Here is a 26,252-nt window from a genome sequence, read left to right as displayed (position 1 = left end):
CCCCCACCCCACTATGGGAGCCTTGTCCTATATGGAAATGTTTTGCTTTATTGTAAGGTACATACATTCTTGAACATCGCCGGAGGCTTTTAGATGGGCAATCTTTGTTAGCCACTTGACTGGCTATAAGCACCGTTTACTGATGTGCAGCAATGCCTGCTCAACCTCACCGCTTGTAATAGAAGGCTTTTGCAGAGACTAGTAGAACTGCACATTTCTGAAAGAGGTGTGTGATTGGACTGCAGGAGATTTAACTCTGACTTGAAGACAGTCCAGTCCCACTGTGTGCTGTATTTATAGAATAAATAAAAAGATTTTTATTATGGCTAGAGATGTTAAGGCAAGCTTTGAGGTGAATCTCCCTCATTTGGCCAAAAAGAAGTCAAGAGGAAAATGGGGATATTCTTTGTAATGTGTGTTCTGCTGTAGAGTTTTAAAAATGGAAAAGCCAAGTTCATTTGGTTGGTTAGAAAATAAATTTTCATTAGGGAGATGTAAATGTTTAAGTGTTTTCCACTTGCTATTATAATGGATTTACCTTAAAGTGAATTCCAGCCAAAAACTAATACTAGTGTTATTCCCCATCTCGTCTGATGGGACAGTTAAAACAAAAAATGTTTTATTTGTTGTTCTACAGAGTTCCTGAATGGTTTAACGGATCTTATTTTGATATTTGATCTAAAAAAATCATGCAAATTGTATATGTTTTGCAAAATATCTGGAACATTACCTTTCAAAACATAGGAATATTTTTCATGTCTGTTTATATAACAATACATACTTATAACAGTTCATGGATGGAGTGGTATTCCTCATTGATAGGATAGAATTCCTGCTGATGCAAAATGCTGACTTCCTTATTATGTTTTTCTGTTTTGTTTGCATATTTGAAAGATATTTAGAAGATGGATTTTACCCCAGCTGACCTTTATATCACTCACACATTTATATCTAACCCACTCATCTCACCCCCTCCATTCTTGTAAATGTTCTTGTCTGTATACTACAGCATTGTGATTTTTTTTTCAGAAACATGCAAAGGGTCAGGACTTATTTAAAAAAGTATGCAGCCATCTTAATATTCTGGAGGAAGATTATTTTGGATTGGCATTGTGGGAATCTCCAACTTGCAAGGTGAGAAAGAAAAATAATCTTTGGCCCATAATGAGACTGCAAAAACCATGAAGGCCTGATTGTAAAGGGGTTGTGTTTATTTTTACTTTGGATCACAATATAATGACTACTCAGCATTATATAAATTGTGGTGCAGCAAAATATTTTGCTCTGAAAAGCAGTGTCATTGTCAATTCATTATATGAGAAATAGTGGGTCTTAATTACGCAACTCTCTTTAATTCCTCTCTTTCAAACTGTATTGTCTACCATATTAATCCAGACAGGATGGGTTTGCTAAAGGTTGAATGCACTTGTCAAGCAGTGTCACCCTCCCCATGTGAATGGCTCTGCTCAGCATCTCTGTGCAGACTCTTATTACAAGGACCCCTAGGTGCACCAGACTTATAATTAAATTATGCTGTGGAAAGAGATCTTATGAACTGGCTACTTTATCACTGTTCTGGAAGGGGTAGAACAAAATCAGTTTGAACAAGGTTTTGCTCCAGTTACTATTAGTGTCTGCTTGCATCTTCATCCTGTTAAGCTATTTTTTCTTACAGAAAAAATAATCACTGGGGGTTGCATCTCTGGTAGGGATGCACCGAAACCAGGATTCGGTTCAGGATTCAGCCTTTTTTTTTTTAGCAGGATTCGGCCGAATCTATGCCTTTGGCCGAACCAAATCCTTAAAATCATATAACTTTTTGACAAATAAACACAGAAGTTGAAAATTTTTCACCAAGCACAAAAGGCACAGTTCTCTTTGACCCCTCAGATTCAGTTCGGTATTTGGCCGAATCTTTTGCAAAGGATTTAGGGTTTGCCTGGATCCTAAAATTGTGAATTTGGTGCATCCCTAATCCCGGGACATGTGGTTATTGCCAAAATAATGGGGCACAAACAGCTCAAATGCTTATCTGGCAGAGCCCTAACCCAAATTATAAACAATGATAGAAGTGACAGAACAACAAATGGTTCTTGCTTTATTTTTGTTTTGCTTTTTATTTTTCAAATACACTCTTAGATTTACATACTTACTAGAAAGGTAGCTTAAAGGACATGTCACCCCCAAAAATAACTTTTTGCCTAATAAAAGAAAACATAATTCTAAGCAACATTCCAATGTCAATTTATTAAACGTTATTTGTAAATGTAATTGCTATAGAAAGCAACATTTGCTGAATTCCTGATTGTTCCTTTTTAAACAATGTTGCAAATGCCAGGCTCCTCCAGCAAGTCAGGTCTGTAAAATCTGCTGCCTTGTGTTACATTGTTTCAAATGCTAGAGCCACCAGGGCAGAAAATAGAAGCGACAGGCAGACACTGCTTTTAACAGTTATATATAAAAATAACTAAAAGAAAAACAAATATGTAATGAATGTATATTGCAAAATTGCTTAGAATTAATTTTCTCTTATTAGGCAAAACAATATTTTTGGGGTTGACATGTCCTTTAAGGGAAATAACAAAGTTTGGTTCCAGTGTTTTTGATGACCTTGCTGACCACAACTTTTATTCGGCCAAAAGGAAGCAGCTTGAAAACAAACCTAATGCTTACTCAGAATTTCTCCATATGTACCAGTAGAGAATTCCCTAAAAGAGTTCACTCAGGAGTTAAATATACAATGAAAACAAAACTGTGTTGGAGTGGCAAGTCCTTTTAATGAAAAATATGTTTGCTATCAATTCTTTTATGCATAAACCCTATACTAGGGTCACTTAGGAGAATATATATAACCAGCATGACAAAGAAAAATGGAAGTGTTTCCTTTTGCTGTTTATTTATACAACTTTTTATCTTATTTTAATTGGTACATTACATTTCTACACTAGGATTTTGAATAAGGTGACATCACAAGAAGATACTGCCATGCACAAATTTAAACATGCTAGTGCCTTTTTTAAATAAGCAACTTATAGTGTCCTGATCATTAAGAATTAGTGACACCTTGGGTTGCTGATTTATAAGATCCTTATCAATTCAATATGTTGAGCGTCAAATTAACAGCTAAAGGGGCAGTATAAACCAATTTCACTATAAACTCCATAAATAGGGCTTGTGCTGAAAACACTTTTTGTCTATTGTTTTGTTTAAGAAATACGATTTTAGTAATAGCTATCACTAAACAAAATGTAACCACTTTAATTTTATTAATTCTTGTACCACTTTCTGGTTCTGCAAAGGGGTAAGTGACAAAACAAATTACCAGTCCTCAGAGAAGCACTCGGCAGGATGAACTGGTTCTCATCCCAAAGCCTAACAAAGAATGCAGCTGGGAATGGGAGAGTTTGTTTATGCAGATCTTATTATTTACAGGGGTTTACAGGGAAAAAGGGAGTTTAGGAAAGAACAAAACAATTTTGTTTAAAAACTTGTTGCATGCCAACTTTGTTACAGGTTGTTGAGGAGCCAACCAGAAACCATGCTGTACTGGATCTAGTGATCTCTAATGACCCAGAACTTATAGCAAAGGTACAAGTGGTTGAACCCCTGGGAAATAGTGACCATAGTATTATATCATTTAATGTAAAGTGCAAACACAAATATACACAGGGGCAACAAAGACCCTGAATTTCAGAAAAGTACATTTTAACACCTTAAGGACTGTCCTTCAGAGCAAAGATTGCATTAGGTTTTCTGCTAAAACCGTAACAGAAATGGTTGTCCCTGAATCAGTTGTACTGGCTATATTAGATTCAAGAAGGGGTTGGATGACTTTTTTAGCAAGTGAGGACATACAGAGTTATGGGACATAGCTCTTAGTACAAGTTGATCCAGGGACCAGGAAGGATTTTTTCCCCCTCCTGAGTCAAATTAGAGAAGCATCTGAAGGGTTTTTTTCCTTCCTCTGGATCAACTAGCAGTTAGGCAGGCTATATAAAGCCTTATAAGGTTGGATGTGTCTTTTTTTTTTCAACCTGATTTACTATGTTACTATGAAATACATCAGAACCCCAAGCAGCCAGTCACTCACTACAAAATTTCAACCTATTTTGGTAACTCATTTGGGAAACAAAGCAGGCAACATCCACAGGATCTTTAATTAGGACAGAAGTCAATTATTTCCACATCAGCAATGCCACCTAAATTCAAGGACTTGTGGTTTAAATTAAAGATTAGCATAACCCCGATTTCAACATGAGTCCAGTATATGTTTATATTACACAGTCGACAATCAAAACTTAATTGGTGATATTTGTTAAATTATATCACATTTATCTATCAATATTGTTGAAATGAAAATTACATCTTTGTTTTAAAGTAAAAAATTGCCATGTGTGCATTGACAGGTTAAGAGCTACATACTTCTAGTAGGAGGTAACAAACATTAGCTTAGAGACCTAGAGTGCAAACTGTTAAAATGTCCTTTGTTCTTTATTTTCTTATTCTTTATTTTTACCTTTTTCTTCTTTTCTGCTTACTCTCTCTTATCTTCTCATACGATATACAAAATGACATAAATGTAACATGTGAAATAACTACAACAATGAAACATGTGAAAAACCAATAAAAACAAAGATTACAAAGAGCTACATACTTCAGTGTTAGAAAGACTGTTAACCCTTTTCTTTTCCATGATTTGTATTGATTTTCATATTAAACAGGATGGACAATGTTTTACAAATAAAATATATTGGAATGCTATGTCCTTAGGGAAATAACAGGAGAAGAAAAAAAGTTTGTGAGCTCAAGGAGGAGTCGAGTGTAAAATTGAAATAAGTGGTGGGGGAACTGTTAACCTTTTTGATTGTCCAGTACTTTCTGCTTAGTTGTGCGAAAGCCAGAAATGTTGGCATAAACAGAAAAATTATAAAAACCAAGGTTATAAAATGACCAAGAAAGCCTCCCACAATACAAGTATGGGATCCCTTATCCAGAAACCCGTTATCCAGAAAGTTCCGAATTACAGGAAGGCCATCTCTCATTGACTCCATTATAAGCAAATAATTCTAATTTTTAAAAATTATTTCCTTTTTTCCTTAAATGATTTTTAACAGACCCCAGATCCCGACCATTCTGGATAACAGGTCTTATACAAGCCTCCTAAAAACATAATGTATACTAATGTATCATGCAACATACATAGCATTGTCTTAAAACCAAAATTAATTAACAAATTAAGTTTGAAACAGAAGAGTAGTGAGAAGAAATTATATCATTTTGAAAACAAACATTTTACCTATTCTTTATCTTATAGAATAAAGAAACTTTTTAAATAAATATAGCAGTTACTTAGTTAAGTTGGGTTAAAAAAAAGACCAAAGTCTGTCAAGTTCAACCCTTCCAAGCCAACCCTAGTGCACATATATAGACTTATAACGACCTATCTATACATTCAAATATATAAATTATATAAAATAGGTTGTACCAGTTCTGAAATAATCAAATTCTTTTTTCTATTCCCCTTCCTGCAATATGTCTCTACTGTAAGGTTTTTTTGTTTTTTTAAATTAAAGACCGCTCCAAAACATCATCTTGGAAAAGGGAGGACAAACCAGTCATGTATTAGCTGTCAATCAGTAAAACTACTTTACAAGTCTGCACTGACATAACATAAATTCTTTGTAGATTGCAGAGTCTAAGGTAGATTATTTATAGATTAGAACAGATCAGTTTATGTTATCTGTAAAAATGTATTTCTTGCAACTAAATATTGAAACCGATATAGTACATTCACACCGGTATACTTTATGGCCAAAAGTATTCATACACATTTTTTCCACTCTCTCTAATATTACATCTTCAGTTAGAACACTTGTTGCTAGGTTTCAAACTGTCTCCAGAAGCCAAGCACAAGCCTAATGTCACTGTACACAATGGTAGTGGTCGGCTGGAGTATTGTTCCTGTGTTTGGACTCTGAAATGGTGGAAACGCATCCTTGGCAGATATTAATTGCATTTCACTATCTGGCAGGCAAATGCCAGGAGAACACTACCTGCCTAAATGCATAATGCCAACAGTAAAGTCTGGTAGAGAAGAAACAATGGCCTGGGGTTGTTTTACATGGTTTGAGCTAAGGTTCCTAGTTAATTGACAAGCCTTAAGAGTACAGTATATATTGATGTTTGTAACAATCCTTTAAATCCTACTTTGTGAAACAGCCTTCCACACAAAGTAAGGGCTGTGCAGAATAGGTTTATGGTGATGGAGATGGATAAGTTTGACTGGCCTGCACAGGGCCTTTACTCAACCAAACCAAACAAAACATCTGTGAATTTGAACAGAGGCCATGAGCTAGGATCCCCCAACATTACTCTCCAATCTTGCACACAAATCCCTACTCAGGATTTTACTCATTTGGATATTCAAATTAGGATTCAGTGTAATCCTTTTGTGGAAGATTAAGTTTAGGTGCATTCCTAGTCATAAGAGATCTGACAATTAGCACTTTGACTTGTCAATTTTCAGGGTAACATAAGGCAGCTAACAGTTCCAAAAAGGTTTAATTGCAGTAGCAGTACAAATTTATTTAACGTGTCCAGGGGAACAATTTCCAAAAGCTTGACATGTCAAACATGGACAAACTGAATTGGCAACAAAAGGTCCTCTGCGCTCATCCATTGGTTTCCCTTTTATTGGCCCATTGGGATCACCTGACTGTAGCTGAATTGGTACAGAGAAGCAATAATCAGATGTTGAAACAGACTGGAGCAGCTTTTAATTACAGCTTCAGCAATTTAGAAACTAAAAGCAAACATTTCATTGAATGCTTTGAGTTACTGCACTAGTAAAAAAAATTATCATCTGCAACATGTCCTACATCAAAAAGTGTTTATCTTTGGGAACAAATATGCCTTCAAACCATAATGTTTTGCTATGCATACTGGTATTGGATCTGTCTTGTTATAACTACTGATCTCATTGGAGTCAGTAGATCCAGTGGCTGCTCTTCATAGCTGTATAAAAGCCAAAGAATATGAGGCTATTTAACAGAACCATTGTCACTTTCTGACAAAGACTTTTGATCATTCAACAGCCCTGCTCCTTGCTGAATCTCTTTTTACTGTCTGTATCTTAGACCACCCAGGCATTATGTACCCATACATTTAGAAATAACCACAAATGTTGGAGTCTATTCCAAAGATGTTAAAAATGTTATAATGTTATATTTGATTAGGTTTACTTAGCAAAGGAATCTTAATTAATAAATCAATGCATTACTTATTTTGTCTTAGGTCTGGCTTGATCCTTTGAAGGACATGAGGAAGCAGGTTCATGGTAAGTTTATCCTAAGTTCCTTGTGATTCTTCTGATCCTTATAGTTATTACAGGAGGATTTGTGACTTAGTATTTCAACCAAATGATAAAACTGCAGGTTAGGAGGTATGCCGAAGTCACCCGAGGAAACTTTGGGCAGCTTTTTTTACAGTTTAAAATATTGCCAGCGGGAAAGCATTTAGATAAGATTAGTTATTTGCGGTAGAGTAGATTTATTGTGGGCGCCTTTTCTCATGTGTCATTGCCCTAAAAATGAAGGGGAGTGAAAGCTTGCTAAGAATAATGCATTCTTTAATAGGGTAATTAACCTTAAGGTAACTTTAACATATTAAAATTGTTTAATACACAATATCACGGCAACAGAAATTACTCAATTCACACCAACTAAACAAAAATTGAAGTTGTGTGATTTACCAAGTTGGAGGTTAATAAGCATCTGGAACATGGGGTGGGGTGGTTGCTACACTGCCGGTAAAAAAATATGGCAGTGTGTCTCATTTTTGGTATACTGCTTTTTCATTAGTAAATGAGCACGTTTTTCCATTAGAAACCTTCTATATAGTTAGACAGACATGTGATTTTTTTTTTAGAATCTTAAAATAGCCTCTAATCATCAGTAAAAGCTACTAATACACTGAAAATTTCAGGGCCAAGATTTTCTTCTGTAACTTGAAATCTTGTTTTACTATAGAAAACATTTATATTGTTGAATAGTAGGATGTTAAAAACATTCATATTTGTGCAGAACAGACAGAGCAGGCAACATTGATCCTTTTCCAGATGGCTCAACTAAGCCTCTTTAGCTGATCAGCTGTCCCTAGCCTTGTTGTAGAGAGAGTTTGCACTGTAAGCTCTTTTGCTTTCCTTCTCACTTCCTCCCTTGACCTGCTTTAAAAATGTTTCTATTGAAAGATAATGTTAGCAGCGATTTGTGCATATTTAATAAACCCTGTTCAATTAAGTTATGTTTAGGAAACTTTCCTGTTCATATTCTGTTTGATAATCTAGTTTTAGAGCTTTTAAACTTTGTGGACAATAAGTGGAGCATCTTTGCACTAAAACAGAAACAGTAGATCATTGAAAGCCCACTATGTTTTATTAACCTACTACTGTCATTATTACTAACACATATGTATAGGGCACCAACATATTCAGCAGCACTGTACAACGCATCAGTGTATACATTGAACATGCAGATTTACATACAAAAACAACCGGTAACTTAAGCAAGAGGTAAAGAGGACCCTGACCAATCAATCTTAAGGTGACCATCGGTCGCACGAAAGATCGTTCAATCGGCCACTAACGTTCAGGGCTTAAACGACAGATAAAGAGGTACAAACAATAGGATTTCAACCTCCTTCTGCCGATTCAGCCCTGAACTCAGATTTTGCTTAGGCACCTTCTATTGCGCCTGATCAAAATCTTTTAACCCGCCCGATCGGCGAGTTGACCAATATCAGCGGCCTCCTGCGATATCGGTCGACTCGCCGACTTGCCATACACGGACCGAGTATTGTACGAAACGAGGTTTCGTACAATATTATCGGTGCGTGTATGGCCAGCTTTACAGTCTAAAAAGCCTGTATTATAATAAAAAATTTGTCTACTTAAGGAGACTAATAGATACTATATATATATATATATATATATATATATATCTCAATCCAAATGGTGTCCGCACTCCAAGGCTCAATGTTCTGCGGGGTGCTAGCCAAAATTATGTCTGTATAGAAAATAATCATCTGTGGCCAGCACACCCTTATAATATATAATATATAAAAATTAGGTAAGTAATTTTATTATTTCCTTAGTGTAGCTGACCACATAACCATCAAACATGAGCTCTCTCATGCTTAGTGTTGCTGCCAGACTCAGATGTCAGCAGTTCATGTATGGAATGCTATTTATAGCATATGAAATCCCCACGATAGTGGAACAGTACGCAGTCACAACTTCCTGGTGTCAGGAGAGAAAAAGCTCTGCAATTTCCACAATTTTTGTTAACAAACAATAAAAAAAACCTTCAGCACCTAAAAGCTTTTGAGCTTTCTCTACATAACAAAAGCCCATTTGAGAAAAATATAGGAAAGTTCCAAGCTTGTTCAGCATTAAACCCAGCATGAAAGCGCGGGCAATCATAAATGTTTATCTTCAATTAAAATCATAGGTATGATAGGTACTCTATAACTTATCATACGCCTTTTTGTATGGAATTTATTTTATTTAAATAAGACATTTTCCTATCTACGTAATATTGAAAATGTACTGAAATACTTTGGCTCTTTTCAGATTTTAATATTGATTTATTTCATATTTTCAGTGACTTATTATTACAAGCCTAAATATAAGATGCTTGCTAGATTTTAATAATGATTGCCTTCATATTTTCAGTGACTTCAGACAAGCCTAAATATAAGATGCTTGCACAAAATCCTGTGGTATTAGTGGCTGTTGAGCTAGTGCCATCTGGTGTTTTATATTTATATTGTGTTCTTTTTGTGATGCTGAAATTTTGACAGCATGTGTATTTTATGCACTTGCTACTGCTTGTGCTATTTCTAGTACCTGATAAACTTGATGAAAATGTTGTTTCTATTTACTAAAAACAATATATGAGACTCAAAATATCAATTAAATCTATGCCATGAATAAGGAAACAAATAAAAAGTGGATACTTAACACTGTTGTTTAAAAAGGAAACTGGAAAGCAAACATATTTTAAATTTTTTTCCTAATTTTCACATGTTGAGTGCTTGCCCATTGAAACAGTTCAGTCCCACACCCTGCAGCAGCAGTCCATTGAACCCACCCAACCAGCACCACTGCCATTATTTTAACACACATTTATATATACACAATATTCACTTTATACAATACATATTATCACAGCTACAGAAAAAAATGCATGTAAAATTATTTAAAATTGTAGGCATCATTAGTCATTGCAACTCTACCTGCCTTGGCAAGAAAAGCTTTGCTTTAAATATACGATTATAATCCAATGTTTTAAACAATAAATCTGCTGCAAAAGGACTTTATTATAATTGAGACAGCCCAAACATGGACACAATCTTAGTACCATAATATCTTCTCAGCAAGAATAGCTGTTCCAGCGAAAGAAAATACATTTGGCAGTCATATCCGCAAATAATACACAGCAGAGCAGGAGGACATCACTGGTCATACTTCAACAACAGGGCCTTCATATGTGGGGTAAATTGGTTACTGCAGTCAGGGGCCCCAAAAGACTTAAAAGTGCAATTTGTAGGTTGTTGGTGATGCAGGGCTTCCTTGAATTGTGATCAAAGTTACATCACTATGTGGCATGACTGGGGTGGGTCAGGAGTGTGGTGGTATGTCAGAGGGCCATTTCATTTTCATTATACTGGCAGGGCCCAGGCAACAAATGGGCCAATAATTGTGGCCCCCAGGGGGGTGCTGCTAATGTGTTAGTGTAATTCTTGATGGCAACTCCAACCAAGAGTCGCTCAGCATAGGGGGGCCATTGCACACTGTTCCCTTTGTACTTGCTAAAGAGTTTTCAGGAAAAATTTAAAATAAAAATTATAAGCAGCCTACTTGGCATTAAGTAACTTTTGTTCATTACTCAAAATCGCCACCTCCAGTATATTTAATGGCATATGTCTGATAGTGCACATGGTTTTAGAGGCTGAAAAACACCCGCTTCTTTATATGTATCCCACTCAATTTTTGATGAGGTGACAATGTTTCTGAGACTGCATTGCCCTTGACAAAAATCAGTTCAAGGCCTACAAAATCTTGCTGTATACATAATAGGGGTAATTTATGATTTGCAAAGTATAAAAAACAGCATAGCGTGCCAGTTTTTTGCACAGGCCTCGGTGCTTAGTTTTGGAACTGCAGCTGAGCACTGTCCTTACTCTCTGCCCTATAGCAGGTGGTAAGGATAGAACTGGCCTTTGTACTGTTGCCCTGCATTGCTATAACTGGTGTGTTTGCATCAGAAAGACTACTATAGTTTATATAAGTAAGCTGCTGTGTAGCCATGGGGGCAGCCATTCAAAGGAGAAAAGGCACAGGTTACTTAGCCGATAACAGACAAACCCCCATTATATAGGGCTTATCTACTAGTTATCTGCTATGTAACCTGTGCCTTTTCTCCTTTTTTCCAGCTTGAATGGCTGCCCCCATGGCTACACAGCAGCTTATTTATATAGTAGCTTTTCTGTAGCAAAAACACCAGTTTTTTGCAGAGTAACAGCACATTATATTTTAATTACTTTAAAACACTTTAATTTTTTGATGTTACTGTTCCTTTAATGCAGCCAGGCTGCCAGAAAGATGTTGAATTTCGTTGCAAACCAGTGTCAGGGCAGACCCATTATCCTCACACCTTCATTCTTTCTTTGTCATACTTCAACAGATGCAGCTGTGGATCCCCTGTGGATCTCATTTAAAACACTGGGCAAATTTTATAGGGAAGTAACTTATAGCACCAGTTAGCAGCAGATGACAATCCTTTGCCGACCAGCTTGCTAAGGCCTCTTGTGATCTTGTTGTTGGGTCATAGGCCAAACACTGATTACCTGGAGCAAGGTCCACCTGCAGGTGTGGCTAGTTTCAATTTCTAAAACCATTCCAATGTTGACGGAGTTTGCTTTAGGAAGATATTTGACATCTTAACAGCCATTATGTGTCTGCTTTTAGGATAGTGTTTTTCATAATGCTGTTGAGATGTTATAGTGTGGTTTTGGCATGCAATCAAAAATATGCATGAGAAAAGCTAGCTGCCTGCTTTGTGTAAATAAACTAGGTGTTTTATTAAATATTAAACATCAATTTTGTGGCTGACCTGATAAGTATACATAAGATATCTCATATGTATGTATAGCTGTCTTTTTGTCCTGTATACTGCTAAACAATATTTTGCAATCTGTTGTCATTTATTTATTCACATTTTTTTATTTAATCATTTATGTAGGAGGTCCATGTGAATTCACTTTCAATGTGAAGTTTTATCCCCCAGATCCTGCACAATTGTCAGAGGACATTACCAGGTAAGTAACTTTATAAAACATTTATGCTTGGACATTAATTTTTGGACAGTTGAGAAAATGAAGTTAGTTTACATGAGTGTGTGTAGCCACAGGTATAAGAGGGGGACTTGAAATCATGGTCATTTGCTTGCTAGAGCATGCTGCTCACAGAACATACCTCACAATATAGGGTCATATCTGGCAACTAAAGTCAAAAATATTACCATGTAGAAGATTGGTTCAGATTTTCTTAAAAATTTTATAAGAAGGTTTAAAGGAACTTCTTTAAGTGAAAATATATTTTTTCCATTTAAAATTTGTATCTGTTTGTCAAGCACCTACCAACTATTTATTGGCAATAAAATGTCCTATTTTGTACAAGAGGTTTTCTTTCTAAAGTTCTGTAGAGAGCATTGCATTCTATACAGCTTAACTGTTATCTGCTAGGTAACGTAACGTTTTGACCTATTCAATTTAAGTAGTTGCACCCATGGTCTTTTTGACCACTTTTCTAATATAAGGTGTAATGTTACATTTTTCATCTTCTTGTCTTGGAGAAGCTCTTAGTGGGGGCCACCAACTCTGTAGACTATTCTAATTTCTTACCTTCTCCCCTACTGAGCATAATCCCAGAGTTTCATTTAAGGGCACCTATTATATCAAAATTGTTTCCCACACTCCATTTGAAACTTGGTTGATGCATTTCTTGATCCTGTGTTATGCATAAAGAGCATAAAGTTTAACCTTTAGTTTTACAAAATTTCAAAGTAACTGAAAAAGTTATTATTTTTAGGGTTCTATCATAAACAAATGAACTGAAAAAGTTTTTGGAAGGTGAACTGCCCATATAATTGCTTATAAACAGAAGGCATCATTGGTATTCATGGCTTCTTGTACACCTACCAGTGGAAAATATTTTAAATCTTCATATTTGAACATATATTTTTTGTACTTTTGGTTTATTGGTTTTCTTGTTTTTAATAAACCAGAGCTAATTTTCTGTGTATATTTATTTCTTATATAGGTACTACCTGTGTCTCCAGCTACGCAAAGATATTTTCAGTGGGTGTCTTCCCTGCTCATTTGCCACTCTTGCTCTGCTTGGTTCTTATACTGTTCAGTCAGAAGTGGGTGACTATGAAGAGGATCTTCATGGTGTAGACTATGTTAACGAATTTAAACTCAGTCCGAATCAGACTAAAGATCTTGAGGAGAAGGTTGTAGAGCTTCACAAGTCATACAGGTAGGTCTGAAGGAGTGAAAACTCATTATTGGAAAAAATGTGCCCTAAATACCAGATAATTTGTAAGCCATAAACTTTGAATTAAAACTGAAGGTTATAATATCACTAATTATAAAACAGAGGGATGTTAGAAGTTGCAAAGGAGCTCCATGACTAGGCACAATGCTACAGAGGAGACTACAAATATTTTCATATTTTACTAAAAGTTCTTTTATAAGCTTCAGTATGTCATTGACTCAAGTGACATTGCTAAGCATTGTTTATAAGGATATCATTTACAGGTTATTTATGGCTCTTCTGTATTATAAATCCATTAAAGGGAACAAGCCCATTTCATTTACTTAGGCCACTGAAGAGACCATCAGGGTTGTCTGCCACTGTCTCTGGCCTCTTGACGTCATTTTTTCCCAGCTTCAACTGCGCATGCTCCTGGCCTCCAGAAGATTTAAAAGAGTAGTGGTAAAAAGTAATGCCAGTTTAATTCATGTTTAATACATGTTTTAACATGTATTAACAGATTGAGGAGTTGTATATCTCAATATGGCAATATTTATGTTTTAATAAAAATACACAGTATTTTCTTCTTCTTTGTATTGAAATGCATTTGTACGTTCAGAACTTTGAGGATTTCTTGATGTGGTGACCTTGAGTACTGTTTTTCCCTCAGATCTATGACACCTGCTCAGGCTGACCTGGAATTCCTGGAGAATGCAAAAAAGCTTACCATGTATGGTGTAGATATTCACCAAGCCAAGGTACGCTTTCTAAACCACTTAGGGCCATGACAAATGGATGTGTCATTGCCCGGCTAGAAATCTTCACTCCCACAGGGAAATGAAGCCTGACAAAACCTGTCCTTTAACATTTATTAGAATCGCTGCATCTAAAGCATTACATGTGGCCATCCTAAGTAATCGCACCAAACACGTGGAAGAAGGCATTTTTAAGCAATTACCTGGGATGTGATGTTTTTTATACAGGTGACAGTTACACCGAAAGGGCAGGTATTGTTGGTTGCTTCATCGCCTGCAGGAGAGGAGATTTCCCACCAAATCATGAAGTAGCCTGTGTGTCAGCACTCTGGGACTTATGTACTTAAGTAACAATTGGAAAATGATCCCCATTATCCAGAAAAGCTAAAATACAGTAAGGGCAGTTCTCATAGTCATATTTAAGTAAACATGAATTTATACTTGATGGTAGCTAAGATAGCATAAACCCACGTTGGGGGTATAATAATTCTATTTGTTTTGTGTTTTTAACATGTAGATGTCTTTTTTGGAGCCATACGATTTGGTAATCCGAATTACAGAAAGAAGTCTTATCTTGAAAACCTCAGCTCCCAAGCTATTCGTATTTATCCTATATCTGTATTTATATTCACAGGCCCTCACATCTAGAAAGCTTAATACAATAGTGTAATTTTTTTATATTTCTTTAGTCTCAGTTACAGTAGTCTTTGCCTTGTGCTGTGCCATATGCTGTCATCTCAGGCAGTCTGCTCTTGTTTAATGGCAGACACATTCTGTTATTTTCTTTAGTGGTGTAACATAAGCCATTTCTGTGAAAAAGAGATAATAAAGGCATAAATCAAGTTAAATTGTAGCAACCAAATACTAGATTTGTCTTAAAACACATTGGGGATTATAAAGGCAAATTGTTTAAAAGATTTCAAGTAAAATTAAATATTAAAGAGATGTTCCCAAATAATTTAGGTTCAGCAAAGTGTAAGAAAGTTCTAAATTAATGTTAAATAGGTAGTTTGGGACAATATAAAAAGTGTCTAGTTAGCTTATGGTGCATCTATTTGTCTAAATGCTGCAGCTTGTAAAACAGCATCGCTGTAAAATTCCACTGATTGCACACTACCCCAACAAGCCATATAAACCATTTATTACTCTTAAATCTAATGAAAGGGTGCCACAGTGCACTATTTTCAAATGTTCATATTTTGTCCTTTTTAGTTAAAAAAAATGCTTATAAAAATGTAATGTGAAACTGTTCCAATTTACTTTAAGCACTGATCAGTTCTGAAATTCTTGGACCATTTGTCATGCACTATTCCCTATGCATCTGCATGGAATAATTTATCAGTGGTGGTAGTAAAAGGAGATACCTGCACTAATCTTACTTACTAATGTTGGTTATAAAGGCCATTTTGTAATTAAAACATCCTGAATCAGATATCTTGTGCATTTTTTTTGTAATTGCTGTCATCCATTGTTTTCTATTTAAAAATTAGTGATTCTGATTTCACTGATGTCATCTATACTTCAGGACTTAGAGGGAGTGGATATCAAACTTGGTGTTTGCTCTGGTGGTCTTATGGTCTTCAAAGACAATCTGAGGATTAACAGGTTTCCGTGGCCCAAAGTACTGAAGATCTCATATAAAAGAAGTAGTTTCTTCATCAAAATCCGCCCAGGAGAGGTATGATTTTAAATTATATATCATAAAATTAAACAACACACACAGGTTAGGGAGATCACTATGTTGCATGTAATTTTAGAAGCTGAATTACAATAATGTTCTGACAAAAATCAGCCAGGTATTCTTTGGTATAGATATCCGTCTGGATGCAAACTACAAAGTGTTGTTCTGCCAGGCCACTCAGTAGCAAGGCAGGGCAAGGAGGAGAAACAAACCAACAAATGCTATGCTTGACATTCCTGTATACCTTCAGCTGGCTGCTGAATGGTACAAGCCTTATCATAGTGCTACAGTGCCTTCTATTTTATGTTGTTAATGCATCTGGATGCTATAAGGGTTAAAAATGAAAGAGAATCAAAAGTGTGGTTGCGTTGTAAAAAGACTTTGCTTGGTGGAGAAATCATTTGCTGGCCTCTAGCAACCAGGGAAGTCTTGGATATGGTAGCCTGGGCCAGCTGGCAGTTAATGAAACCATTTTCACACTTGGTCATCTGTTAATTGGTTTTTTTTTTTTTATTTATTGGAATGTAACCTTCTTTGCTTAATGGGTTCAGAATATTTTTTTTATTTAATTTTGTCGTTCTGGCAACCTACTTTATTATACTTTAACTTCTGTAAACAACATTTTTAAAGCTCTTTTATTTCACCAGCAGGAGCAATATGAAAGTACAATAGGATTTAAGCTTCCCAGCTATAAGGCAGCAAAGAAACTTTGGAAAGTATGTGTGGAACATCATACGTTTTTTAGGTAAGTTCTGCTTATGATGCACAGTATTAAATAGTTACTTATGTCTGGTCTCCATTGGGCACAAGGTATAATCCACTGCCTTCCACTCTGTCTGCACATGCACTGGCCTGTCAGCACAGCAAGGTTGGATTTTGCACCATCTCGCTCTGGCCTAATTAATGCTTATTAATACATGGAAAGAAACATGGAACTAAAGGTTGTGCTGACTAAAATTCTTGACCAACACAGATCACCCATTAAAAAAAAAAAAAAAAAAAAAAAACAGCATTGATTTTTTTGGATCAAAAAGTATGCTGTACTTGTGCTCTTCAGAGAACTGCGTGGAAACTCTTCACTGGCAAGTGACAACAAATATTATTTAGGGTATAATTTCTATTAAAATAACCCCTTAACCATGAGAGCCAGACAGAGACCTTCAGTACCAGTGACTCAAGTGTCATGACATAGTAAAATATAAAAAAAACTTTCCACATTGAATATTACATCATCCCACCTAAAGAGCTAGAACCAAAAAGTTCCAGGATGGCATCCCAACTCACTTCAGTATAAATTAATCTGGAGTTGTCTTTCTGTTACAGTAAATCTTACACTTTGTTAAGGAGAATTTAAGTTTCTTTAAATTGATTTTGCCTTATTCGTTCCCTTCAGGTTGACATCCACAGAGTCTATTCCCAAGCATAGGTTTCTCTCTCTAGGATCCAAATTCCGCTACAGTGGGCGCACACAGGCACAGACTCGACATGCCAGTGCTCTTATTGATCGACCTGCTCCCAATTTTGTGCGCACTGGCAGCAAAAGGGCCTCCCGCAGCCTTGATGGAGGTGGGTGTGTTTTTCAATGCATACATTTATTTCTTTATTTCTTTCTGACTTTTAAGCATTTTTCATTCAAGGTAATTGAAGCTGCAGGAGGCAACTTTGTGTGCTTTTTCACATGGCTGAAAAACATCACACTTACCATCAGCCAAATAAATTTCAGACAATTCTCCTACACGCTTTTCTAATGGCAGGTGTAAAGAGTGGGGTGCTCTTAAATGATAATGAAACACATTTTGGCATTCTATTGCAAATAGATTAGTCACAATAGTGCAAGCTACAACACTGTATTTATTCTGCAGAATGCTTTACCATACCTGAGTAAGCAGCCATAGAAGCTCCCTCTGTCACTCTGGCACAGCTCCAAGCTCAGATTACACAGCAGAGGGAAGGGGTAGAGAGGAGAGATGGGAAGGGGTGGAGGGGAAGAGAGCAGCAAAATGAGCAGACTTCTTACTGTGTCATGAAGGATTATTCTGAGAGCAGGAAGTCTGACACAGAAGATCATGTGTACATAATTAAAGGAAAGAAATATGCTCAGAGCGGTGTTTCTGTAAGTGTTTATGGTTGAATTTAAATAGACCTTTCTGATAAAGATTACTTAGTTTTTACCTTTCCTTTAACACTTGGTAACACAAGGGATTTTTTACAGTGGCAGTTGTATACAAAAGAAAAAAAGTTTATTGTGCTCCTATAGAGGTGGGATTGGAAACATTCCTTATGAACCATAAGTCCATAGGACTTTGTTGGATGTGTATTGGCGGTATTCACACCAATGCATCCAGCTTGTAGCTTGCTTGTAAAAAAAATTGCTTACACTGTCATAAGGAAACCCTGGAATTATTATATTTGTCAGCCGTTTTATGTACTTAGGGACCACTGTTTGGTAATAACAGGAATTCAAAAATGAGCAAATGTTTTGGGGCCCTTGAGAGCAATATCAAATGAGGTGGCCTGTAAGCCAAAGGTAGAGGATTCCTGTGAGACTGATTCAGTAGTGACAGCTGACGCCAATTAAATCATATATTATACACTGATGCCTTTTGTGCATAAATATAGTAAGAAAACTCTGGCCCCTAAAGGGACTTATGTTGCTTGCATATTTTTGCATCATTTGCAATTCTTGGAGCCCATAATGCTATTCCACTGCATTGTGGGTAAAAACCATCCAAATTTTTCACATTGCACTGCATTCATAAATAAGCCTTCTTGTGTGAAACCATACAGTGTAAATTAAATCATGTTTTGTAATGTAACGGATATTCATGGCTTTAGTGCGTTCTAAGTGGATTTTGCCACCATATGTGCTAGCTCAGTTTCCAGGCTGTCTTAGGCAACCAATCAGAAATTAGATTTTAACAAAATCTAGAAAACCAAAGCAAAGCATCTGATTGGCTGCTATGAGCAACATTACCAATAATGTTTTACTCCACTTTTTATACAACATGATAAATATACCCCTTAATGTTCACTATTCTCTTTTGACTGATGTCATGGGCATGTCGAGGTAACACATACGCGTGAACCCAAGGCACCTTCAGCTTCAGATCTCTGCACGTATATGATGGCATAAGAGCTACAAGCAGCTAAATAAAATTATAGTAGGTCTTTGTGTGTCTACATATATGCACCAACAAGAACAGCTTTGTTAATAATGGATTATTTCCTGCCATAGGCAAAGTGATTGCCCTACACTTTTTTTCTGGACAATTATTTGAATTTTGTAGTGGCAGCATTTCCCTGCAACAAAGCACATGCGGCATTGTCAGCCCACTTATTTTCTGTTTTTTCTTCTTGGTGCTGCTACAGTTTATCCTTTTCTAAAGTTCTTTTCCCCCTCGCCTTTGCCTGTTTCCTTAGCAAAGCGAGGCCATGTCTCAGTTCAGTTCCATAACTTGGAAGATGCAGAAAATGTTATGGAAGCATTTGAGGTAGAGGACAAAAAGCAGTCCATACCAACAGTCATCTTTTATCCAGGTATAATAAGTCATCTGGATACTGCTTCATGCAAATCCTATTTCTCCTAGCTTCCTGCATCTCTTTTCTGCTGCTTTTTAATGCAGTGCTAAAGTGCGATACTTATTAATATACATACTTCTGAGAAATAATCTCTAAATTGTTTTTCAAAATATTGTAGTCGTGTAAATCAGTGAGCAGGGAGGCCTTCTCCATACAAATGCTAGATAGTTTAGGGTTAATTTTTTAGCACTCCGAGTTGCATTATCTTTGAATCAAATGAATAAATGCAAGTGTTTTTTTTCTGCACACTAAATATCTTTTTGGTTTAGCTTGAATCTGCTCTGTTGCATTTTGTAGCAGACAGCCAATTCATGTGTTGATACATAATCTCTCATTCACTTTCAAATTTTTTTTTAACACCTTGGCCTGTATTCAACCCAATGTGCTAGAAAGAGGTGTGATTGATTTTAACATTGTGATAATAATAGAGTTTGCCTAATGCAATGGAGAGACATACAAGCTTAGCCTACACAGCTGAGTTGGCAGTTTATTGGCCTATGTGTGGGGTCCTCAGACAGGCCTACATGTGACTGATTTCTGTTAGAAATCACCAGATAGGGTAAGATTAAAAATCTCGTCAGGATGAGGAGCGCATTGGCAATGTGATCCAATTATTTGGCCTTAAGCTGGCCATACACGTGGCGATCTCACGATGTTTCGTACGACCGTCGGTCGCACGAAATATCGTCAGATCCGCCACACACCATTCAGGGCTGAATCGGCAGGTAAGGAGGTAGAAACAATAGGATTTCTACCTCCTTCTGCCGATTCAGCTCTGAAGGGAGAATTTTGGTCAGGCGCCTTCTATGGCGCCCGATCAAAATTTTCTAACCTGGCCGATCGGCGAGTCGACCGATATCAGCAGCTTCCTGCGATATCAGTCGGCCTGCTGACATGCCATACACGCACCGATTATCGTACGAAACGAGGTTTCGTACGATAATATCGGTGCGTGTATGGCCACCTTAAGGCCCGAACAGCTGCATCAATCTGATAAAAAAGCAGATGTTTCAGTGTATGACCTTGTTTAATCTCACACTTTTCCCCAAGATTTGACAATATAATGGCAAAAAGTCTTAATGCAATTATGCGTGGGTTAAGTAGGTAGCCTTGGATGGATGGTTGGATGTGAGCAACCCCTCTAGTATAGGTATTGGACCCCTAATCCAGAAACCCATTATCCAAAAAGTTCTGAATTACGGAAAGACCATCTCCCATAGACTCCACTGTAACCAAATAATTCACATTTTTAAAAATGGTTTCCTTTTTCTCTGTAATAATAAAACTGTACCTCGTACCCAACTAAGATATAATTAACTCTTTTGGAGGCAAAACGATCCTATTGGGTTTAATTACTGTTTAAATAATTTTAGTAGAATTAAAGGAGACATATCCTATAAAAATTAAGAACGTACCAGTGAATTATACTCCTCTAGATGTCCTCTATAGAAGGATTGTGCTTAAAAAGTTGTGTTTCTGACTGATTTATTGAGAAATTCCACCAAAACCCCACTAGCCCCGCCCATCTGTTCCACTTCCTGCTGGATGAATTCTCTGGATGAGCTGGGGAGCCAGCGGCCTTCCGTACACTGTAGGATAGGAACCAATCAGCAGCTAGGCTGACCTGATAGGAAACTGAAGCCCGTCTTTGTTGGGGTGCAGGGTTGTGATTGGCTCTCCCCCTCCTACTGTGCTTCTGGCAGGGACCATTAGGACACGCCCACTCTCCTTTTCAAACTCGGACAGAGAAGCGATAGGATCTATAGGGAGCTCCAATAAAGGGGCCATTGTTACAGAGAGGATTAATGTTTAGCCCAAAGGGAAACCAGCACCGTGTATTATACATAATTGCCTACAAAATTAGGGTTTTCCCTTTTATCCAATATGTCTCCTTTAAGGTAGGAGATCTGAATTATGGAAAGACCCCTTATCTGGAAAACCTCAGGTCCCGAGCATTCAAAATATGGTCTGTTTTATGTGAGGCTGCAGTGTTTTGGGATATTTGGGGTATTATTTTCCATTAAAGGACATGTAAACCCCACACACAAAAATGTATCAGTGAACAGCCTCTTTGAAATCTTTCAATACCTGCCTCTCTGGTTGTCCAGAGGTTAATAGTAAGGCTTCTCCTCCTGTAACCCACTCGGCCCCCCCAACCTTGGGAATTTGCTTTGACTTCTGGCTCGTGGGCATGCTCAGTTGTTCTAAGCTCAGATTACTAAACGTGCCCTTCAGTCTAGCAGCCAATGAAGAAATGGCATTGCTGGTTACCATAGAGACTCAGCTCTAGCTGTCTGCTTAAATTTTTTCTCCTAACCTCCTTTCCTGAGCTCAGCTCAAACAAAACAGAACTTTTATCAAAGACAGTTCTGCCTGTGTGAGCCTGTATTCTTGATGAAATGTATGCTGAATAAGGGTCTGTGTGTGTATGCTGTTTACAGATTTAAATGGATCTGATTATGTATCAGAGGGAAAATGGCCACCGGGTGAAAGCTGCTATTTGCTTTAGAAAAATGTGATGGTGCTAGCAAACAGAGGGGATATATGCAGTACAAATAATGCCATTTGGGTGGGGGAAACGTGCCCAACTGATATACATTATAGGCAAATGTAGGCTTTACATGTCCTTTAATGGTGGCAAATAAATAAAGTAAAGTAAATGATTTGATTTCATAAAGTGGATCTCTATGCAAAACCTTTTTTCAGTTTCAGTATATATAAAAGAAATTGTTGCAATGTAGTTCAGTGCTTTTAAAATCATTTGTAATTGCAACTAAAAGCAGTATTTATTTATTTTCTTTTCTAGTTTTGACTAGTCTTTTCCAGGACTGCTAATCCTCTGGCTTTCACAACATTGCTTCAGGAATTAGTGTTGCAAAGAATATAAACAGCTACAACAATATTGCTTCTAATTAGGGATGCACTGAATCCACTATTTTGGGATTCAGCCGAATCCTTTGTGAAAGATTTGGCTGAATACCGAACCAAATCCGAATTTGCGATTTACAAATTAGAAAAAACAGTTAAAGAATACATTTTCTAGTTTTTGGGTAGAAAACACCTTTAATGTCAGCATTGAGATAAACTTTCAAATTTTTCTCACCTTGCCCTTAGAATTTTTAGGTTTGTATAACCTTTTTGCAAGTCCAACAATCCTTGAGCTACTCTCAAAACTTGATAACATATATTTACTGTACAGCGCTGCGTACATAAGTAGCGCTTTATAAATAAAGATATACATACATACATACATACATGTGAACAGGTCTGTATTTCAAGCAGTATGCAACTCTGTGAATAAGTATTCACCACCAGATTTAAGCCTAATTGTCTCTCCATTTTAACTCCCCTGGAGCAGTGCTGTCCAACTTCTGTGGTACTGAGGGATGGGTTTTTTTCTGGCCTACTTGATGAAGGGTTGTTAATGGAAGCCAGTTTTGCCCACTCAACTTTTTTAGGTCCCACTCACTTCAAACCATACCTTTGTTATGACAAGGGCTTTTAAGACCATACCCACATTAGTGGTGGTAGCACAGCAAAAACTCAGATGGTTACTGCTCACTGCAGGTATATCCCTATCACTCATGTGAAAGAAGTTTATTAAAGGGATGGTTCACCTTTACCAACTTTTAATATGTTATAGAATTGCCAATTCTAATCAACTTTTTAATTGGTCTTCATTATTTTTTATAGTTTGAATTATTTGCCTTCTTTTTCTAAGTCTTCTAACTCGGCTTTTAAATGGGAGGGGGGGGGGGGGGGCTAAACTGACCCCAGCAGCCAAAAAACTATTGCTCTGTGAGGTTACAGCTTTATTTTTATTATTACATTTTATAGCTTATTTTTCTATTCAGGCCCTCCCCTATTCATATACCAGTCTCATTTGCCAGTACCAGTAATTCAGACCCTAGCATCCTAGATAGCTGCTGAAACTATAAACCAAAGAGCTGCTGAACATAAAGTTAAATAACATAATAAAAAAATTAAGATCTATTAAGTCATACCCTTAAATCCAAATGCCTTCTCCTCCCCTGTGTGTAGCACAGCAACCATCAGCACATAATTACACACCTTACAGCACTGGCACACAGGGACACTAGTTGCCTGCGATAAATCTTCGCTACTGCGGTCAACTAATCTCCCCAAAAGCTATACCACTGGCAGTAATGTAAAAAAAAAATTTTCCAGTTCTCTTAAGTTTTAACTTTGAGGACTTTTTTAATTTCAGTTGCAGTACTGTGATTCGTCAATTTTACAGAATGCCCTCAAGTATTCATCCTGAAGGAAATCTATACCTTTAGAATAAATACCAGCAAATATTAAAGAATCGGGCTAAATAGGCATATATACATGAGTAAATATTGGCCTTTTACCTTGAGCTACTATTTTGTGTGATTAACTGAGGAAATAATGCAGGGTCTAACTGTAACAGGAAAAAGTGTGAGAGTAAAAGTGTATTGTTTGAGCCAGGGGTGGCCATTAGTACTTAAAATCTCAATGTATTAGGGATTATCCTGTGGCACATACTACTAAAAAAAAGTAGCAGCAATTCAAATTTGGGCTGTTTTATGTGCTTTATTATTTTATAGAGACCTGTAGGAGTACAGTTTCCCTTAAAGGCCTGCATATAATTGGAGACTATCTGGGGCCATACACAGACTAGCATCTGCTACCAGTTTTGTCTTTTCTGACCAAACCAACAGTCTATTGGTGCGCGGGACAAAAATGCCAGCATCCCCATTTTTGATCTCTGGGAAGGCTGAAAATGTCCTGAACACAGGACGGGGACACCTCCTCTAGTCCTCTAGTTACAGATGTATGTATAACTTTATTTATAAAGCTCTACAAGGATACGCAGCGATGTACAATTTTACAAAATTACACACAAGGAGGACAAGTGTTATAATAAATAAATACAATAAATATATATAAATGCACAGGGAATAAGTGCCATGTGGTATGAAACACAGTAGGAAGGAGGTCCCTGCCCCATAGAAATTACAATCTACAGATGTATGTAGAGCCCCTTTGTGATTCATTCTTTACACATCATGAACAAACTTGATGATGGGATGCAGTTTATCATTTTTGTTGCTTTTTTTTTTTGTAAGAAAAACTTTTTTTTATATCACGCTTCTAATCCTAGTGTATGTCATTGTGATACACAAGCTTATAGGTTTAAAACAGCAATGAGCTGGCTGGACCTTTATATCGGCTTTCAAGCTTGCAAATTGTGTGTGTGTGTGTGTGTGTATATACCATTTATATTGTGTGTGCTGTAAAATTGCTAATATCATGAACTTGTTTTCAGAAAAGATCATAATGGAGAACAATGATAGTGATGATGATCACAAGTTAAAAAGCAAAAGAGATGGAGATGAACTTATCCCTATAGGGCATAAGAAAAGAAAACAGCCAGGTACCCCTGTGTGGAGGCTGATATTTTTGGCTACTTATTAACCCTTCTGCTTCAGACTGGGAAATATTTATTGTCAAAACATATATAAGTAAATAATATATTTAAGCATTTAAATGAACTCTAGTATGCACACAGTTAATTATGACTTATAATGCTTGCCTTTTTTCTGTTGTACCTATTAATAAAAATAATGAAGTGTATCGCATGAATTATGCCTCTCCCGATGGTGGGGGCAATATTATTTTTGAAAACTTTTCTTTCCCCCAAACAGGAGTGCGGGCTCTATTAGCCCACACCTCTGGTGGGGGAAAATTTGAGGGTTATAGGTGCCCTTTAAATTCTGCATTTTAGACTATTGCATCAAAATGGCCATATTAAACCAGGGAATTGTAGAATGGGCATAACAGCTTAATGGCTAATATACAGTAGTTTCCTTATTTCCATCCTGTGTACAGGGCATACGTGGTTATGAGATTGAGATTTTTGCACCCTGTGGTGACAAACACGAGGGGGACAAATGGAAAACACTGAACAAAAACATTTATTTGTACTTCTTCCCCTGCAGCTGTGGTGCTTCCCCATTGGAATTTTGTCAAAAAGGTGTAGGGTTAACAAGATTTATCGTTTATTTTTATTTTTTTAATACAGGGTTGTTTGCGATTTTACACATGTAACTCACCCATGTTTTGGGAAAGATTAAAAAAAAAGTTACACCTCTTACCTTGACATCAGTATCATTTTGACATACAGTGGCTGGTTAGCTTTTAATAAAAGTGCTAATGTTTTGAATTGTATCCTGTACTTTAATACCACTTTATAGTTGAAAGTTGTTCTGTGAACCGTTATTTACATTAGGGTAATGTCACACAAGGTGATTTTTCATTGTTTTGTGGCAACAACTTCACTTTCAAAGAAAAGTAGTGACAACAGTTTTTAAAAAATAGCCAATGTTCTGTCCCTATTTTTGGAAGGGGAAAAGTATAGCACACATGCACAATATATTTTCCTACAAATGCAGCAGTCAGGAATAATCATCCAGGCATGCACTACTCATTTTATTACAGACAATTTCAAACACGGATGATCGCCAAGTGGGACATTACACATGAGGGTCGTTTTCTAAGTTCTCTAAAATAACTAAAATGTAGACTTACACACAGTTTTCCAAACAGTAATACTTCAGTGCCGTTGCTTGCACTAGTTGTAATGCTTTGATTGTCA

At 36.8% G+C, this 26,252-nt stretch overlaps 1 protein-coding gene across 14 annotated transcripts in view; it reads left to right on the top strand.

The window, feature by feature from the left end:
- The window catches only part of epb41 (erythrocyte membrane protein band 4.1), a 111,448-nt gene that overhangs the window by 57,118 nt on the left and 28,078 nt on the right, over positions 1–26,252 (top strand). For 7 of the 14 annotated variants that reach the window (XM_018091524.2, XM_018091519.2, XM_018091521.2 and 4 more), the window contains 10 exons: positions 1,030–1,134; positions 7,294–7,336; positions 12,303–12,378; positions 13,382–13,600; positions 14,268–14,355; positions 15,878–16,030; positions 16,681–16,778; positions 17,427–17,599; positions 19,454–19,570; positions 24,924–25,031. In XM_018091524.2, coding sequence (XP_017947013.1) covers positions 1,030–1,134; positions 7,294–7,336; positions 12,303–12,378; positions 13,382–13,600; positions 14,268–14,355; positions 15,878–16,030; positions 16,681–16,778; positions 17,427–17,599; positions 19,454–19,570; positions 24,924–25,031 — 1,180 coding nt within the window. The remainder of the gene's footprint in view (positions 1–1,029; positions 1,135–7,293; positions 7,337–12,302; positions 12,379–13,381; positions 13,601–14,267; positions 14,356–15,877; positions 16,031–16,680; positions 16,779–17,426; positions 17,600–19,453; positions 19,571–24,923; positions 25,032–26,252) is intronic. The other 7 variants (XM_012957380.3, XM_012957382.3, XM_012957385.3 and 4 more) reach the window with 3 other exon arrangements.

The sequence above is a fragment of the Xenopus tropicalis genome, chromosome 2 (genome assembly GCF_000004195.4).
Source record: "Xenopus tropicalis strain Nigerian chromosome 2, UCB_Xtro_10.0, whole genome shotgun sequence".
In the NCBI taxonomy this organism is placed as follows: Eukaryota; Metazoa; Chordata; class Amphibia; order Anura; family Pipidae; genus Xenopus; species Xenopus tropicalis.
This window is presented reverse-complemented; position numbering and strand designations above follow the sequence as displayed.